Source organism: Carya illinoinensis, chromosome 7, assembly GCF_018687715.1.
Source record: "Carya illinoinensis cultivar Pawnee chromosome 7, C.illinoinensisPawnee_v1, whole genome shotgun sequence".
Lineage (NCBI taxonomy): Eukaryota > Viridiplantae > Streptophyta > Magnoliopsida > Fagales > Juglandaceae > Carya > Carya illinoinensis.
The window spans coordinates 43,657,970-43,675,487 of NC_056758.1; the positions used below are offsets into that span (position 1 = coordinate 43,657,970).

Consider the following 17,518-nt stretch of genomic DNA (forward strand, 5'->3'; position numbering starts at 1 on the left):
GCTTTTTCTCTTCTTTTGAAATTATGCTTTGGAGGTTTTAAAAATTTGTACCTTTTTTTTAAATAAGTACAAAACAATATTTATAATTTTTTTAAGTATAGAATTTTACAGATAAAGTTTTTTCTGTTCCTAAATTAATTTTTATAAGAGAAATTTCTCTATATAATTATTACTTATAATCAAATTTTCATCATCTTTTATTTTTATCTAATGCCAAATAATTAAAAAATCATAAATTATTTTATATTTATCTACTTCTCGATTTAATAATGAAAAATGATTTCGAGTACATATAAGTCCATTAAAAGAAAGAAAGGGACCCACTTAAAAACCCAATTTTTATGATGGGTTCCATTCTTTTGGAAGGGGTATCTAGTTTTTGATTTCTTGATAGACCTTTAGTTTCTTCCGTGTGGGGTTGGGCAATCACAAGCGGGGGACAAACATTTTTTATTATTCATAAAAAAATATATTATATTTATTATTTTTTACACCATACATTAATATATAATTTATCTTTTTTATCATTATATTTAAATACATACATTTACACATCAATATATATATTTAAATATAAAGATAAAAATAATAAATTACATATTAATATATGGTGAAAAACTATTAATTATTTACAAATTATTAATTATTTTTTTATTACTATTTATGTATTATTTATTATTATTTACGAATCATTTGAATCATATCAATATTCAACCACACCTTAGTCTAGATGCCACCGAGTGCAGCCACTGACCGTGGTCAGCTTTTGTTGTGAGAAGCAGTTGACTGACCTGGTCACCGACCAATTAGCCCATCATCTCCCACCTCCATGCCTCTAACCATTATCCCATTTTTTTTCTATTTTCCTATTTATTTTGAGTCGAGATTGTCTCTTGATAAGAATGATATTCTTCATCGCACAAGACTTAAAAAATTAAATTATAAATATAATTGGTTTAGAATTCTTAAATCACTTGCATTTAAAGCAACCCACTAACAGATATTTATTTCTAATGATTTTCCTCCATCTCCCTCCTCCTAATTATAAAACAGAAAATACTGTTCCGTAGCTTTTCTGCTTGTTTACAGCTTAGTTTTGCTCGTTGTATTCAAAGAAAATATGAAATATTTTTCTTATTTTATCTAAAACATAGCATTCGCTAAAAATTTAATTTAATAATAATAAATGAATTTAATTAAATATTAAAAATTATATATTGACTTATCTCAAGAAACACCAAAATATTTAAGTAAATATAATTCAATTTAAATTCTTACAATATTTCTTAATAGTAAAAAACAAAATCTGCATAAATACTCGACCTAATCGGAAGCAATTCCACTCGTATGAAAGGAATGTTTCAGCTTTCAATGAAAAGAACGATTACACTTTCCAAGTATATTAAATATTATATTAAAATTTGGAAACAACCTAAAGCCGGCCGAGTCGAAGTATTACCAATATCAAAGCCCGAAAAAAAGAAAAAACACAAAAAAATACAAAAAAATAAAAGATAAAGTATTGTTGTCGAACTTTCATAATCCCAATCTTTACTACTATTCTCGTGTTTGTTGGCTCGGCGAACTCAGTGGGAATAAGGTCAAGAGCTGTGGTGGTTCGATGCCTCTCGGCGTACTCAGCGGCGATGGGTGCAAGTAAAATCCCTTATCGGCTATAGCCTTATCTTCGTCCGAGATGGCCGGGGATGACGGAGACTCGGTACCTGAACTCATTCGGAACAGTGACTCGGACCTCAGGGGGGTGACAGGACTGTGAACCGGTGATTCAAATCGGTGATTTGGGCGGGGCGAGTTGTTGCGGAGGGTGGTGAGGCCCAGCTTGATTTCGAGCTTTCTCATGGTGTGGGTATGCCTTCGCTCATGGAGCTTGAAGGGTGACCGGCGAGGGGCCGTGGGATCACCGGAAGTGAAGGCCTTGGAGGAGAGTTTTGAAGGGAAGGTGACGGGAAGCTTCTCCAAGTCAGCGGATGAGCCGGTGAGCTTTTGGACAAGGTCTCTGAAGGTGTTTGCGTCGGCTTGCACAAAGGTTGTCGCCGTAGGTGATGCCGGGGACGAAGTCATTGAGCTGTGTTTTTCCATGTAAGAGAGAGTGGGGAATGTTTGAAGGATGGGTTTGGGAATGTTTATATATTGGTGAATTTGGGTGAGGAATTTTTCGTACGTGAGCTTGAGTGGAAATTGAATATCAGTATCAAGAGGGAATAAGATAATTTGAGAAGAAATAAAAATATCTAAATTTCATTTTGATGAGACTGACATGTTACTTACATGGAAGCTTCAATTAGAATTACTGTGGTATTTCAATTTCAAGCCCAGCTAACACGTTTGCTTATTGGGATCTGGAAATGATAATTTTGTGTGACTATCAAATATGCACGCTGCTTTAAATTAGTTATTTCTTTATTTATTTATTCTGTAAGTATTTTTTAAACATTTTTAATTATTAAAAAATAAATACAAATTTACTTACAGACACTTCTTTAACTATTTAGAAAAATAAATAAATAAAAATATATAAGTGAACCGAACATATTTGATAACCGTATTATCATTTTTCCATTAGAAATGCATCAGTTTTGGTCTAAATTTTCAGGAAATAAAAACTCTGCTCTTACACTCGTACAGGTAACTGCACGTCTAAAGATGAAGAAAAAAATTACAAAAAATTGATTTTTTTATAAGGATTTTAACGTGATAAAATATATAAAAATAATAATTTCTTCGTCCCCTAACAAATATTTAAAAAAAAAAAATCAACTTTTTTAGAGGAAACGCATGATATACAAAAAAGAATTATATAAAAAAATATATCTCAGAAATTGATATAATTATAATAAAAATATTTTTATTATAAATTAAATCTAATGTAACAATCAGCCAGCTTGTCAATTAGTTCTGTATGAAATGTTGTATTCAACAGTCATGGACTATATTGTCCATCGCTAGATTTTAAATTAAGGAAAAACCAGAATATAAGGAAAATACACCATAATTATAAAAAGAGAGAAAAATAAAAGAAAATAATAGACATGAACACAGGAAGTTTTGACCATGCATGAATGTGGATGGGGTTGGAGTAGCAAGTTGTGAGAGCACTCTCAATAGCTACTGTAAAATATATTTTTCTTTAAAATATAAAAAAATGTTATTAAAATATTACTCTATTGAATTTTGTATTTTAAAAATATTATATATTTTGCTACAGTGATCCCTTTACATGTAGAGGATCATATTCATTAAATATAAATATTTTTAATTACTTTTTCTTTTTTTCTCACGTGATTTTCCATTTTTTTTTCATATGTAAATATTTTTAAAAATATTTGAAAGGAATATAAAAGAATAAAAAATATAATATTTAAATAATATCAAGAAAAAATAGATAAATTGATGTATAGTATATTATAAAAATTAATATATAAAATAAAATAAAATAAATATTAATAATATATTTTAAAAAATAGAAGAAAGAAACCACGGAGAATGCTCCGAGTGTACAAAACATGCGTTTGCCTGTGTGATTAGCATGTTGTTGAACAAGTCGTCTGGCCAACCCATACCAGATGCCTTATAACTGACTCACTCCGTCGGCGTGTTTCCGCAGTAATTAGACGTGTCCCTTGGACCACTTCGTACTAAACCTCTACCCACGTTGTTTGGACCTGTTAAATCACCACGTCCTCTCTTTAGTTTAGCCGCTTTATATCTAAGAGGTTTGCTATTCATAAGCTACTATATCATATATTATATAATTTTCTATTTATTTATTTATTTTTAAATCTTTTTAAAAATTTTATTTAGTTCTATTTTTTAAAAATAATTAGATTCTTCTATTAATTACCTATATACCACACATTTGATAAGAGAAAAAAATTAAAAAAATAACAAAAAGAGTAACATGTGGTATATAAAATTTATGAATAGAATTTTTTCTATACTATTAAATGCTCCGGCTAATGTTTTTATTTTTTGGGGCAAAAACTATGTTCCTAGGAATAAATAATGACATATTTTAAGGTTAATTTACTATCCTTCTAATTATTCTAATCCGGTTCCCTATACTATTCTTTAAAATTTAGTTAGAAATTATACTTGTTATAATTTTTTCTTAAAATTTACACATCTTTTAAAAACTTCTTACATTTCATTATCTATAATTTCTCTATTCTATTATAATAATTTTTTTCTATTATTCCTTTATTATTATTTTTCTCTAACTTCCATTTATATTCTATTAAAATATAAATTTAGAATTTAAAAAAATCAAAAGAATAATTTGAGGAGCTACTGTACATATCCGAAAATCAAAAGTTAGCAATCTAATCATTCAGCCCAATGTTGGTCATGTTTTAAATATAAGTTATTTTACTCGGCAGTTCTATACTACATATTTGCTATATGGATTTTTATTTTTTATTTTTTTATATTTATTTTGACAAGTGAGTGATCTAAGACTGTTGAGTATAATTTTTTTTTAAATAATTGATCTATAAAATCACTTAAAATGTGTCACAACAACAAGTGTTTGGTATCAATATTAAAATTAAGAATTAAGAGTAATATTTATCTCACCAGTTAATAATGCAATACGTTATAAAATGTTTGCCAGTGCCATGACCTCATAGATATGGTTACGAAAAGTAATCCTTTTCTTTTTTCGGTGTATGATCGGTGCGTCACTTTTGCAACAAGAATTATAGGGTATAGTGGCTTACACTTGCGTAATTTGTACGAGCTTAATTTATAAAAGGTAATAATCTTCTTACACTTCATTTATTATTATTTTACTACCCAGCTGATATTTTCCTTTTGCTATTTGAATATGAATTAAAAATCTTAGTATATGACATTCCTACGTAATCTAAAAATAAATAAATTTAATCAATCATCGTAATTATGTAAATTAATTTAAATTTTAATTAAGTCAATTTTTATAAAATTAAATTTATTTTGAATTAATTTACATGATTACATTAGTTGATTAAATTTTTTTTTTTCTAAATTATACAAGAATATTATATTCTGAAAATTTTAATACAGATTTCAAGAGAATTTTTATTTTTTTTATAAAAAAACTAAATAATAAATCAATAATAAAAAGAACATCATTACGACGTTACCTTTTTACAAAGTGAATTATTTTGCTCATCAATTTTAATGCACACCTGCAGATGTAGATCTTTCTTTTTTATTTTAACAGATGTGTGGTGCAACTTAGGACTACAAATGGATCGAATCGAGTCAGAATTCAAACAGGGGTCAATAGTTCATTTAACATATATATATCTATTTGATCTCGATTCGAATTTAAAAAATATTAAAAATTTCTAATTAAACTCAATTCATCTAATATAAATTATGATCGAACTCGAGTATAAAAAATACTCGATTTGATACGAGGTCAAGTAGTTCAACTAGTCGGTTTAAATCTGATATACAATTTTATTTTTTGGTTGGCTCAAGCAAAAATGAGATTATTTCTTTCTTTTTTTATATATAAATAAACGAGATTATTTCTCTTAATTAATTTTAACTAGAAATACGAAAATACATATTAAATTGAGCTCTTAATGCTTATTACACATAAATCAATGATTCATCACTTGCCACAATATAATTACAACTTACAGATAAGTAAAATAATAATTCCAACATCTAAGATATCATATCATAATAAATTACAATTTTAAATAGTAGATCACTAATTACAATTATAATTTATAGCAAACTTAAAAAAATAATAAATTATAATTTCGAATGGTAAATCACTAATTACAATTACAATTTATAGCAAACTTAAAAAAATAATAAAAATAATAAATTATAATTTCGAATGGTAAATGACTAATTAAAATTACAATTTCCAACAAACTTATAAAAAGAATAAACTGACTAGCTTCAAAAGCTTAGAGCTCACTTGATATGAGGCACCACATACACGTACTAAAATATACATGTGATGTTTCACTTGCTTTATCTATACACGTGTGACATATTTGATGTTTCACTTGATATGAGTCACATATACATACTAAAATATAAACCTATCAAATATCAATGTAATATTGATTTATTGTCACTTTCCAATACATATGGCATCAAGAATACCTAATACATTAAAGTCATTTAAAAAATTACATAATAAAACTATTAATTTAATATCAAAGTATTCAATTATCCTAAATATAATATTAAATATGGCCAAATAACCAAAATATGATTGGTTAAGAAAGTGTCGCAATTAATTAGAGTTGTTTATTTTTATAAATATTTTATATTTGACTCAATAATTATTTTATAAACTTAATACATTATTATTGTAAAATAATAAAATATGTTACTTATACATAAACTAAAAATAACAACAATATTACTTATACAAAGTATCAAAAATAATATATATAGCATATAATATATATAATAAAAGAATATATATAAGTGTATATGTAAATATATATATATAAATATTACGAGTATCGTGGGGAGCTCAAAAAAAGTCGAATCGAATTTATACTAATATTATTCACGAGTTTAAATTGAATTGAGTTGAAATTATAAAAATTTTATTTATTTAATATTCAAATTAATATTAATGTTTACAAATAATTTATTTATTAAATAAACCAAATATGAGTTAAATTTAGGACTGTTCACCCGACCCGATGTATGCTATTCCGACCCGACCCGTAAATGACAGCTTCCGAATAGACTTCCGTTCCGAATTTTCGAATTCCGTGAACTGCTTGGTCCGGGTATTCCGACCCGTTCACAAATATTTCTCTCATACCTGTACGTGCAATTAGGATTTAGGTCAAAGGTGCAGGTGCTAGATCTGTGTTGCTGGAGGAACCAACTCCCTACCACTTCTGATTTGTCCCAGGATACGAAGCAAGAGAAGAAAAATTACTGCTATTTTGTCCAAAAATTATCATCTTTTCAAACTTTAACTCTTTGGAAATGGATCTTTCACCAAGAAACCATCAAAACCCACTACCCAAAAATCCACTTAGAAAACTCACCAAAATTTCTCTTCGGTTCTACTGTCTTCGAGGTTCTTCGATATTCTCTCGTCAGCTTCTTCCTGGTCTTCGCTTCTCTCATTGCTCAGGCCCTCAAGATCTTATCAGGTTTCGGTCCATGCCATCACTGCATTTCTCTTCTTGGTTTGTGATAAACTGCTGATCAACACACTTTCTTTCCCCCAAGAAGGAACTAAGCTTCATCTAGGACTCTCTCATCGATCACGCTAACCGATCTGCCGAAGGCCATCGAGAAACTCCACAACCGGGTCTCCATGCTTGAGGGCGATGGGTAAAGTGAAAGGGAGAGGGCTTTTGGTCCTTTGGGCGTAGGGTTTCAACAAATTTTATTTTTCCCTCCGGGTTAACGGTTATTAACCGATCCATATCGAAATAATCGAAAATGTTCCGCTTCCGTTTGTGGCTGTTCCGGGTCGGGTAAATCGGGTCGGATCAATCGGAATTTTCGGATCGGCCCGGGTGAGCGGGCAAAATGTACAGCCCTAGTTAAATTTATACGAATCGATTTCAAATTATTCACGAACGGCTCTGTTGATTAGCAGCCTTAACGTGCAAGACTTCAGTAGAAGAACTCATTTTTCTTACGGAATTTGTTAGTTTGTGTGTAAGGCTAAAACCGGTGTGCAACAGAGCGGAGCGGAGATTGGGCTGCACAGACAAGCCCAGTTTAAGACCTTGGTTGAAGGGTCAGACTTTGCCTCTTTGGGTCAAAGGGAATGAATGGATCAGAGTTTTAAGCTGTTCTCAACGTTTGTATTGGTCCTCCTTACCAAAAAAGAAAAAAAATAAAATTATCGAATTCAGAATTTTCTAAAATATAACTGATAATTTTTTTTTTTTTTTGTCTTCTAAAATATAATGATATAAAGCATAATGATAAATGATAAATTTTGTATTATTAAATTAGAAAAACAAAATAGCAATCCAAGTTTGCGGAAAAGTTATCCGACTGTGAACACGACTAACCCTAATCCGGGATTAATTATTATCCATCAGATTTACCCTTATCTCCCTCCCCCGGCAATCTTCTTTCTTCTTTAAAAACTAAGGAACTTCCTCGTAGCTTTGTGCCACAGTGAAAGAGAAAGAAAAAAGAAAAGAAAAGTGAAGAGAAAATAAATTAAGAAATGAGGAGCTGTATGTGTTGTACTAGGCCTGCGATTGTGCCGACGCCAACTGAAAATAACACCTTCGGGTCTCCGATTGCCTTTCGGGTCCTTGCTCCTCATGCTAGAAACACCTCTGCAAGGTCCGCCACTTCTAGGGTTTCAGTTGTCCGGGCTTCTATCGTGGACTCATACGGTAGCTCCTTCGATTTCGTCAACCGCATGGAGAAAACCTGGTTAATCTCTCAGGTAACCGTTTCACCCTTTTCTTTTTCTCTTACTTACTTTTCCGCATGTATAATGGTATTGATCAAAACTGATAGCTTTTTTGATACAGATCAAAACTGATAACTGAGATTTTTTATTTTTTATTTTTAATCTCTCTCTCTCTCTCTCTCTCTCTCTCTCTCCCCCCCCCCCCCTCCCCCCCCCCCCAAAAAAAAAGGTATCTATCTCTCTATTGAAATGCTAAATTCAAATTGTGATTGGTTACGTGGAATTGGATTCGGTTAATTTCAGTTACATGGAATTGTGATTGAGTTCGGATATGATTCAAGTTGGATTACTGAATCTAAATCCCCGTAGCTATTTGTGCAAAATCCTCATGTCGTAATGGATAAATTCTGGCTTTATATCCATTGAAAAAAAAAAAACCTTTGTCCCCAATCCTGGTTTAAGATGGGAATTAAAGAATGTTAGAAATTTTGGGGGCAGAAAATGATCTCATACACTGTGTACCAGAGTAGAGTGTACCACAACAATGGAGTAGCAGAAATAAAAACGTTAAGTTAAATGGATCGGTGCTTTTGTCTTTGAAAACCCCCATATCTTACCTATAATATATATATATATTTTGGGATAGCCCAAACAAGAAAACGCAACCATCTATTATGGTACATAGGGTGTAGATGAATTTTTTCACGCTACCAACATAATTCTCGGTTTCTTGGGTCGATGAGATTTTATGCTTGTGGGTTTGGATGAGCATGGTGTTGTTTATGGTTGTACATCTGCCTTAGTGACTCAAAAGAACTTTAATGTCCCAATGGAAGGCCCAAACTACATGGCTTATATTCTAAAAAGACTAATGAATGATACAATTAGAGCCACATTGGAACCTCATAAAAAAGCAAGAACTTCTTCTTCTCAAGAAATGTGAGATCTCATACATTATCTATCCTTATCTTTATCATATGAGATAATCACAATCAATCCCTATTAAATTTCCGACGTCCTCATCGGGCCAATTTGTCGTAAGTGGCACGGCTCAAGTCCCACATTTCTCGTTGGGATAGGCTTTGATACTATTTGTAACGCCCCAATGGAAGGCCGAAACCACATGTCTTATACTCCAAAAGGATTAGTCAATGATATAATTTGAGCCACATTGCAACCTTATAAAAGAGCAAGAACTTCTTCTTTCCAAACAATATGGGATCTCATAAACAACCACCCTTATCCTTATCATATAAGGTATCACAATAGTAGCTTAGTAGCTCTTTTTTAAGCAGCTCATACTTTATATTACAATTGGAAGATGTGTGTGTGTGTGTGTGTGTGTGTTTTTTTTTGTTTTTAATTATCATGGTGCTACTTTGTAGATATGGCGTGAAGTTGAGTCTCATGGGTTCTTTCTGTAGGCAATTTTTGTATCTCTATTCTGATTGTTTTCTTGTTTGTCTAATGTTTATACTATATGCAGCAACCAAGGCCAGTTGGTTGTTCTTCTTGCAACTCAAATGGGCATGTTGAATGTAAATGGTGTGGTGGTACGGGCTTCTTTATTCTTGGTGATAACATGCTCTGCCAAGTACCTTCAAGAAACACCAGTTGCGTAATTTGTGGTGGAATGGTAAGTTGCAAGTTTTTTAAGCTATGACTGGCATAATTCCATAGTATTGAGTGCAAAGTCTATAATTGCAGTATGGATGACCCCATTATGTTGTCTTGATACTTCCAGGGATCAATGTGTTGCTCGGATTGTAAGGGAACAGGTTTTCGTGCCAAGTGGTTAGGAGAGCCTCCTATTTCCAAGTAGCAGCATTACTTCTCGGTCAGTGAAGAGATCCATCAAGGCTGGAATAGATTTGAAGTGACATCCCATTCATTTTCTGATACCATCTATTGTTTGTTGCAGTATTTGTGGTGAAACTATGATATCTGTAGCCTCTTTCCCCATACTTATGATTTACACCCTTAACTTTACTGTCTACTTCAATCAAGCCACTCCATGATAGATCAATAACAAAAGCAGCGTGGATGTATCATATTCATTTGACTTATTAAAAAAAAAATGTATCATATTCATTTGAATTATTACAATTACAACTATATTCTTTTACGAAAAAATTAGCTGGTGTCAATGTGTCAAGAACTGTTCTCTTAAGAGTTTTGTTTTCTGTGTGGGTCAGAGAGGCACAACTGCCGATTAAAATGTCTCTGCTAAATTACTATGCATCCCGATAATATCGAATCCAGCTTATTAGACATGCGGAATGATCCACGAATGGCAATAAGACTTGCAGAAAAGCATTAGCTCACGCCGAACTTTAAACTGCTGCTTAGACCCCCTTTTTTTTTTATAATATTTTTCAAAATGATTAATATTTTATAAAGTAGTAGAGTGCGTAAGGTTGTATAATTGTTTTAAAAAAAAAAAGTTGAATTTATTATTATAAAATTAATTTCTTTTTTTTTTATATAGATCTTGTATTTATTCATTTTTTTAAAGAGATTGCATTGTACGTACACGTTCTAAGACTGTAAATATTATTTTTTATTTAAAATTAATCATTTTTATCTAATAATACAAAATGCAAGATATTTCATATATATTTTTTTCAATCTAATTAGCAATTTTTTATTTTTAAATTAAAGTTTCATTACAAAGATAAAACTTGAGTTAACTACGAGAATTAGTAATGCTTAGCTAAAGTTAAATTTTTTCTAAACTTTAATTAAGTTGCTTAAGAACCTTCTGCCCCAAACTTAATAAATAACAATAAATTTGACATTTTATTTTTTTGCTGGCCAAATTTGAATGGCCCCAAAGAGCTGGCCAAATAATTTTCCTTGCATAAAAAATTACTTTTCGCTTGTATATTCATCTCACGCAAAAGGCTCTTCCACGACAAAGCATCTCTTGTAAACGTGTTAAAACTCTTAAAAAAGTGACATTGAGACAAGTCTCGACACTATCCTTGGGAGGCGAGGATAGCACCATGGCCAACCTACATGCATGCCTTGGCCTGTGTCGTGACACGTACGGGGCGCCCAACATGCAAGCCAGTGAGGTTGGAAGCCGTGCGCAGCCCAGCACATGCACACTCATGCTCATGTGCATGCGCAAGCCTTTGCGCGTGCGCTCCCTCGCGCGCACCCTTGCGTGCGCCCCACGCCGCACGCCAGCTAGGTTAGTGGCATGCCTTTGCAGGTGTGATATCCAACGCACGGCTCTATCCCGTGCCTTGCAAGCTAAGCTAGTGGTATGCCTACCCGGCATGCCATCCAACGCATGGCTCCAGGCCATGCCTTGCAGGCTAGGCCAATGGCATGCCCACCAGGCATGTCATCCAGCGCATGGCTCCAACTTATGCCTTGCAATTTCAATGCCCAGGCCACCAGCCTGTGCCATGCAGCACGCACACATGGCTCACCACTAGCAAGCCTTGCATGGCACCATGCCATGCCCACCAGCAGGCCTGGTGCCATGCCCATCAGCAAGCCATGTTATGTCACCTAGCCATGGACCAAACCGAAGAGTACCGCACCATCCTAGCCCACCATGGGCTCATGCATGCCTGGGCCAACTTGGCCCGCTACTATGTTGTTTCTTTTTATTTATTTTATTTTCATTTATTTATTTTCAATGGGCCTTTTTGGGGTTTCCAAGTTGTAACTCTTATAAATAGCGCCCTTAGTCATTTCTTTTATATCTTTTGACAATTTACTTTGGACGGCTTTGTTATTGAGATCATCCATTTCGGTGGTTAGCACTTGGGCTTTTTGTGTGCATTGTTCTTGAATTGTTCTTGAGTTGTTCTTGAGAATTCATTGTGTTCTTCGAATGTTCATTGCCACATTTCACCATTTGCCTCATTTGATCCATCCCAACACTTAGTGCCGCCCACTACAGTGTTCGCCATAGTCCACCCCCAATGCTTCATAAGGAAACTCATTCCTTATAGGAGCCTTAACTTCCTCCCATTCCAATCCCATAATTTAAGGAATTGGCAATCATCTTCAATTTCTTAAATCTATCTTCCCTTAATTTAAATAATTGACAATCATCTTTAATTCCTTAAATCTCTCATCCTTTAAATCTCTCAAGTCAACATTGACTTACCAAACTAGCCCTACTAAATCCTCAATGATTCCTACCACTTAGGAATCATTCTAAAATCATAGCATCCATCCACCTTGGTGCCACCCTAAGTCCTCTTGGGTAATTTCGGCCACCCTTGTTACTCCATAGCTAAAAAACCTTAGCCTCACTCACTCACAACAACCCTAACCCAATCTACTTGACACTACACTCAAGGAACAAGCCAAGCCATCCATAGAGAATTGTGAATCCTAAACACTTAGCCTACCCAATTCCATCACCATCTCCACCATTCCACATCCCAAACACCTATCCATTGTTGAAGACCAAGCAAGTTGGTAAGTTCACTCGGTCACCAACATCACCAAGGCGAACTCGTAGACTTAATGTTTAGGGACAAAACCGGGATAATGGCTCCCAAACACGTTGAAGTCTCATTTTCTCCAAAACAGCCGTTGTCAGCCCAATGCTAAAGTCTCCACTGTTCCAGTTATTAGCCAATTCCGATAAGCCCATGCTATCGCTCTCTCTCTCTCTCTCTCTCTCTCTCTCTCTCTCTCTCTCATATTTCTTTTTTCTAGACCCTTTTCCATTTCTATTTTCATATATTTCTAGATTTTAGATTTTTTTTTCGGTTCTTTTGGTTGAAAGAGTTTTGGTTAGAATTTTGGTTTTTCTTTTTACACCGATTGTTTCTCAGTTCTATTTCCACCGTCGACCTTGTTTTACTTCTTCTAAATTTCGGTTCTATTGCCATTGCGTGTTTACTTCTTCTAAATTTTGGTTCTATTGCCATTGTGTGTGAATGACCCTTTTGTCATCGCATAGTTATCCAATTATGCAATTTTTCATCGAGGTTCTATTAACGTCCCAGCTTAATTTGTATATTGTTGTGACCATATATTTGTCTAGGTAATTAGCTATCTGGGATTTGCTGGCTCTGCACTTATGTGAACATGTAAATCATATCCTAATATATTTTAAGAGCTCTTGTAAATATTTCAAATAAATTCCTCTCTATAGATGCCTATAGTATTATTCAAAAGTTGAGCATCATAATCGTCAAAAACGATTTTAGTGTGCTTGCAATTGATTATGCCTGATGAATCCACATGATTTTTTAGAAAAATCAAGTGGGTTTGATCATTCTTCTTCCAGAATAAGTTCCCACTATCTCGAATTCTTCATCAAAAACTGAATCGATAAGTGTCATTTTGTGAAAAAACGAATGATACATTGAGAGAAAATAAAATAAAAAATAAGTTTCACAGAGACACTTGACTCAAAGTGAATGAAATTGTTAAAAAAATATTATATTTTATAGTGAAAGAATTTAACCATGGGAGAAATATAATTGTTAAAAAAATATATCAATTGGAAGAATACGGCCATTGTGTAAAAAAAAAAAAAAAGACCATTAGAAAATTATATCTGTTAGAATAAAACTTAATATGCACTGCAAATAAATATTTAAATTAAAATAAATAAAATAATAATAAATTAAAAAATATTATTATTTAATATTATTAAAAAGTAATTAATTAAATTAATAAGAAAAAATTTTTTAGTCAACTTTGGCCAGATTTTGATTAAGCTAATACTAATACTCTAATTATCTAAGTCAACTTTTGCCAAATTTTTAGTCAATTAGCCATTGCTAATGCTAAGTCTAAAATTTAACTAAATGTGGAAAAAGTCATCTGCATTGAACTTGCTTTACATGTCAGGTTTGACATTTATGCTATAGTAAGTGTTAGCACCTCTTCAAGTCTGGAGATGGACTATTCTAAGATTAAACACTTATTTTATTATTTTTTAGACTACCTGCCGCTCATCTTTTGCCCGTTTATATTGCGGCTTTCTTGCTGTTGGTGGTCTTCGACTGGTGCAATGCAGCGCATGTCATATTTATGTTTGTGAAAATGCACCAACAGTTCACTTATTTTAATAAGAACAGAGATGTAAATGCCAGATGGTGTTGCCTGGGTCATGACTTTATTAATTATTTTTTGTTGTTTTTATTATTCTTGCAATCTTTACACTTAGCTGAAGTGTAAAATATTAAAAAAAAATTATCAAATATTATTAAAATAAATAATATTATATTATTATTTAAAATTTAAAATAGCTAGTCTAATGTGAACTAATCTAACTTGAAGTTTATATTATGACCCAAAGACCACATTGGAGTTCAATTTTAGAGTATCATTGGTAATGGGCCATTGCCAAATGCAAGTGAGATTTAATGTCTGTTATGATTAATTTTATATTAATCTATATGCGCAAACATTCTTTGATGCTGAAATAAAGAAAATGAACATCCAGAACTGCTACTTTCCTCTTTTCTTCTCATTGATACTAGAAGTGGCACTCGCCATCCAGTATAATTAGGAGTTTCTCAATTTTTTTTTTTCTTCATCTAATATCTTCCGCTGCATTATGCACCGCATGATGTTCTTGTATTCACTTATCCTACATTTGCGGTCTTTTGTTTACTTCACACTTTTGTAGTTGATTATGAACTAAGTATTGCAGTTGTCTTCACAATCATGTCAAGTTGTTTGCTACCACTTCGAACCAAATTCTGTATTTCAGAAATTCAATAGATTTGAAGCTCCATATAATAAAACTATTAATTTAAAAGCATTTCAGGATATGATATCTTTGTTTATTTTGCATAATGAAAACAAATGATGAACAAAAAGATGATATACCTAAAAAGAAAAAATGATTCTTAACTTGAAATGATAATAGCCCTTTCTTCCCAGTAGCACTTGTTTTTGTCTTTAAGATTGTTGGGTGAATCGTTCGTAAATTATATTTATTGAATAATTAAGTTGAGATAAAAAATACTTAAAAATAATATTTTTATTTTTTAATAAAGTTATTAATTAATATATGAATTGTATTTTTAAAGTATTAAAAAAATTATCAAATATTATTAAAATAAATAATATTATATTATTATTTAAAATTTAAAATAACTAATTTAATATCAAATAATCTAGCTAAAAATCTATATTATAATTAAAAGATCATATTGGAGTACAGTTTAGACCTGCAATGGAGCCATTTCCGGTGCTCTAAAAAAACGACACTGAGCCGTGATCTACCCTGCTTTAAAAGCATACTTTCTTCGCGGACACCATGCCAAGTTGTCCCAACTCTGTGTAATCTACTTATTTGGCTAAGCATTCTGCAGGTGTCGTTTTCGAATTGGCTACGCAATAGATCTCGCTGGCCCCACATGATAGACCCTATTAACAGCACATATGAATCAACCCCACCACCACCACCACCAAATAGAAAGAAGAGAGAGAGGAGTGCTGCTTACAGCTGGGAGAGAAGTACCTCGTACAGAGTGTGGGGTTGGGTTATGGCCTCGAAGCTATGCGACTCGTGCCAATCGGCCACTGCCACGCTCTTCTGCCGAGCCGACTCCGCCTTCCTCTGCTTGGGCTGCAACTCCAAGGTCCACCCTGCCAACAAGCTCGCGTCCCGCCACGCGCGGGTCTTCCTCTGCGAGGTCTGCGAGCATGCCCCCGCCCACGTCACCTGCAAGGCTGACGCCGCCTCCCTCTGTGTCACGTGTGACCGCGACATCCACTCTGCCAACCCTCTCGCCCGCCGTCACGATCGCGTTCCGGTCACCACCTTCTACGACTCCGTTAACCCCTCGTCTGGTGTCAAAGCCACAACCGCCGTTAGCTTCCTGGACGACCATTACGTCTCCGATGAGGACGGGGATGGTGACGTCTGCAGGGAAGAGGCCGAGGCTGCCTCCTGGTTGCTCCCGAACCACAATAACAATAATAATAAGGTGATGTCGAGTCAGGATGCTAATGCCGATCGGTTTATCTTCACGGACATGGATCCTTATTTGGATATGGATTATGGGACCGGGGAGCCGGAATTGGAAGCTCGGGAGCAGAATAGTCCCGGTAATGACGGAGTTGTACCCGTTCAGAGCAAGAGTGTTCGTCAGCCTCCGTTGCTGAATGACCACTGCTTCGACATGAAATTTTCGGGCTCCAAACTCTACGCTTATGGCTGCAACTCTCGGTCTCTCAGTCACAGCGTAAATGTCTTACCCGTTTCTTTCTGCAATTCATAGTTTGGTTGCTCGGAACACAAATCCCAATTTCTACCATTTCCATGTACCTTTTTTGAGGGACCAAACTGTACTCCATTTTTTCCCAGATAGTCAAACAAATTCCTCGCTAAGAGATTTTCTGAGCCCGTAATTTGCTCTCAGGTGTCTTCCTCGTCCCTCGACGTCGGCGTCGTGCCAGATGGAAACACGGTGAACGATATATCCGATTCTTGCTGTAAGCCAACCTGCATCGGAACGGATTCAGAAAGCCTGACGGTTCAGATATCAGCAGCGGATCGGGAAGCGAGGGTGCTGAGGTACAGAGAGAAGAGGAAGAACAGAAAGTTCGAGAAGACGATCCGATACGCGTCGCGAAAAGCCTACGCGGAGACGAGGCCACGAATCAAAGGAAGGTTCGCGAAGCGGTCGGACGTTGGGGTTGCAGATGATGGTAGATGTGGATACGGCGTGGTTCCTACGTTTTGAGGTGAGTTATCCATCCTGAAGCTAGTGTTTTTGTTTAAAAAATAGATGATGTGGGATTGAAATGCTGACCGTTGATTTTATAGAGGCAGGAAGAGGAACCAAAAAAGAAACAAGAGAGCCGAGAGGCGCATCATCAAGTGTTGCCTCCACTAAAGATGCAATATGATTATATAAGGGCTGTGGCCACTTGCTAGGGGTGGCAATATGTCATACGATTCGTTAATCCAACACGAATACGACACGATAATAGCAGGTTAGGGTTTAGCGTTAATGGGTTCGGATCAAAATGGATTGACCCGTTAAGACACGATTGCTTAACAGGTTGATAATGGGTTAACCCGTTTTGACCCGTTATGATACGTTAAGAAAGTTAAAGTTACAATTATACCCTTATATCTAAAAATAAAATTGTTAGAATTTCAATTTCGATAGTTTTATTATTTGGATT

The 17,518-nt window shown here is 34.0% G+C and overlaps 3 protein-coding genes and 1 long non-coding RNA gene across 5 annotated transcripts; 2 read left to right on the top strand and 2 right to left on the bottom strand.

Moving 5' to 3' along the window:
- Positions 1–1,348: 1,348 nt before the first annotated feature.
- On the bottom strand, positions 1,349–2,200 carry LOC122315172 (VQ motif-containing protein 33-like). Its single transcript, XM_043130963.1, has one exon. The coding sequence runs from the start codon at positions 2,098–2,100 to the stop codon at positions 1,558–1,560; it is 543 nt and encodes a 180-aa protein (XP_042986897.1). The 5' UTR covers positions 2,101–2,200; the 3' UTR covers positions 1,349–1,557.
- Positions 2,201–8,080: 5,880 nt separating this feature from the next.
- Positions 8,081–10,553, top strand: LOC122314774. The gene is made up of 3 exons (XM_043130359.1): positions 8,081–8,416; positions 9,870–10,019; positions 10,128–10,553. The coding sequence occupies exons 1-3, from the start codon at positions 8,189–8,191 to the stop codon at positions 10,203–10,205; spliced, it is 456 nt and encodes a 151-aa protein (XP_042986293.1). The 5' UTR covers positions 8,081–8,188; the 3' UTR covers positions 10,206–10,553.
- A 4,147-nt stretch (positions 10,554–14,700) lies between these two features.
- Positions 14,701–15,986, bottom strand: LOC122317455. Its single transcript, XR_006244478.1, has 3 exons — positions 15,843–15,986; positions 15,550–15,748; positions 14,701–15,075 (listed from the first exon to the last, which is right to left on the bottom strand). It is a non-coding gene; the product is annotated as an uncharacterized LOC122317455 (long non-coding RNA).
- Positions 15,799–17,455, top strand: LOC122317454 (zinc finger protein CONSTANS-LIKE 4-like). 2 transcript variants are annotated; one of them, XM_043134562.1, is made up of 3 exons: positions 15,799–16,569; positions 16,747–17,071; positions 17,154–17,455. In XM_043134562.1, exons 1-2 carry the CDS (start codon positions 15,868–15,870, stop codon positions 17,068–17,070), a joined length of 1,026 nt encoding a protein of 341 aa, XP_042990496.1. In that variant the 5' UTR covers positions 15,799–15,867; the 3' UTR covers position 17,071; positions 17,154–17,455. The 2 variants fall into 2 exon arrangements, with proteins under 2 accessions (XP_042990496.1, XP_042990497.1); XM_043134563.1 differs by having other exon boundaries at positions 16,747–17,455.
- Positions 17,456–17,518: the final 63 nt, after the last annotated feature.

Bases quoted from the DNA above. Each gene is read 5' to 3' on its own strand.
- LOC122315172 (XM_043130963.1), bottom strand. From the start codon at position 2,100: ATGGAAAAACACAGCTCAATGACTTCGTCCCCGGCATCACCTACGGCG.
- LOC122317454 (XM_043134563.1), top strand. From the start codon at position 15,868: ATGGCCTCGAAGCTATGCGACTCGTGCCAATCGGCCACTGCCACGCTC. The intron at 16,570-16,746 runs GTAAATGTCTTA...ATTTGCTCTCAG, and splicing joins CTCGGTCTCTCAGTCACAGC to GTGTCTTCCTCGTCCCTCGA.
- LOC122314774 (XM_043130359.1), top strand. From the start codon at position 8,189: ATGAGGAGCTGTATGTGTTGTACTAGGCCTGCGATTGTGCCGACGCCA. The intron at 8,417-9,869 runs GTAACCGTTTCA...TACTATATGCAG, and splicing joins AAACCTGGTTAATCTCTCAG to CAACCAAGGCCAGTTGGTTG. The intron at 10,020-10,127 runs GTAAGTTGCAAG...TGATACTTCCAG, and splicing joins GCGTAATTTGTGGTGGAATG to GGATCAATGTGTTGCTCGGA.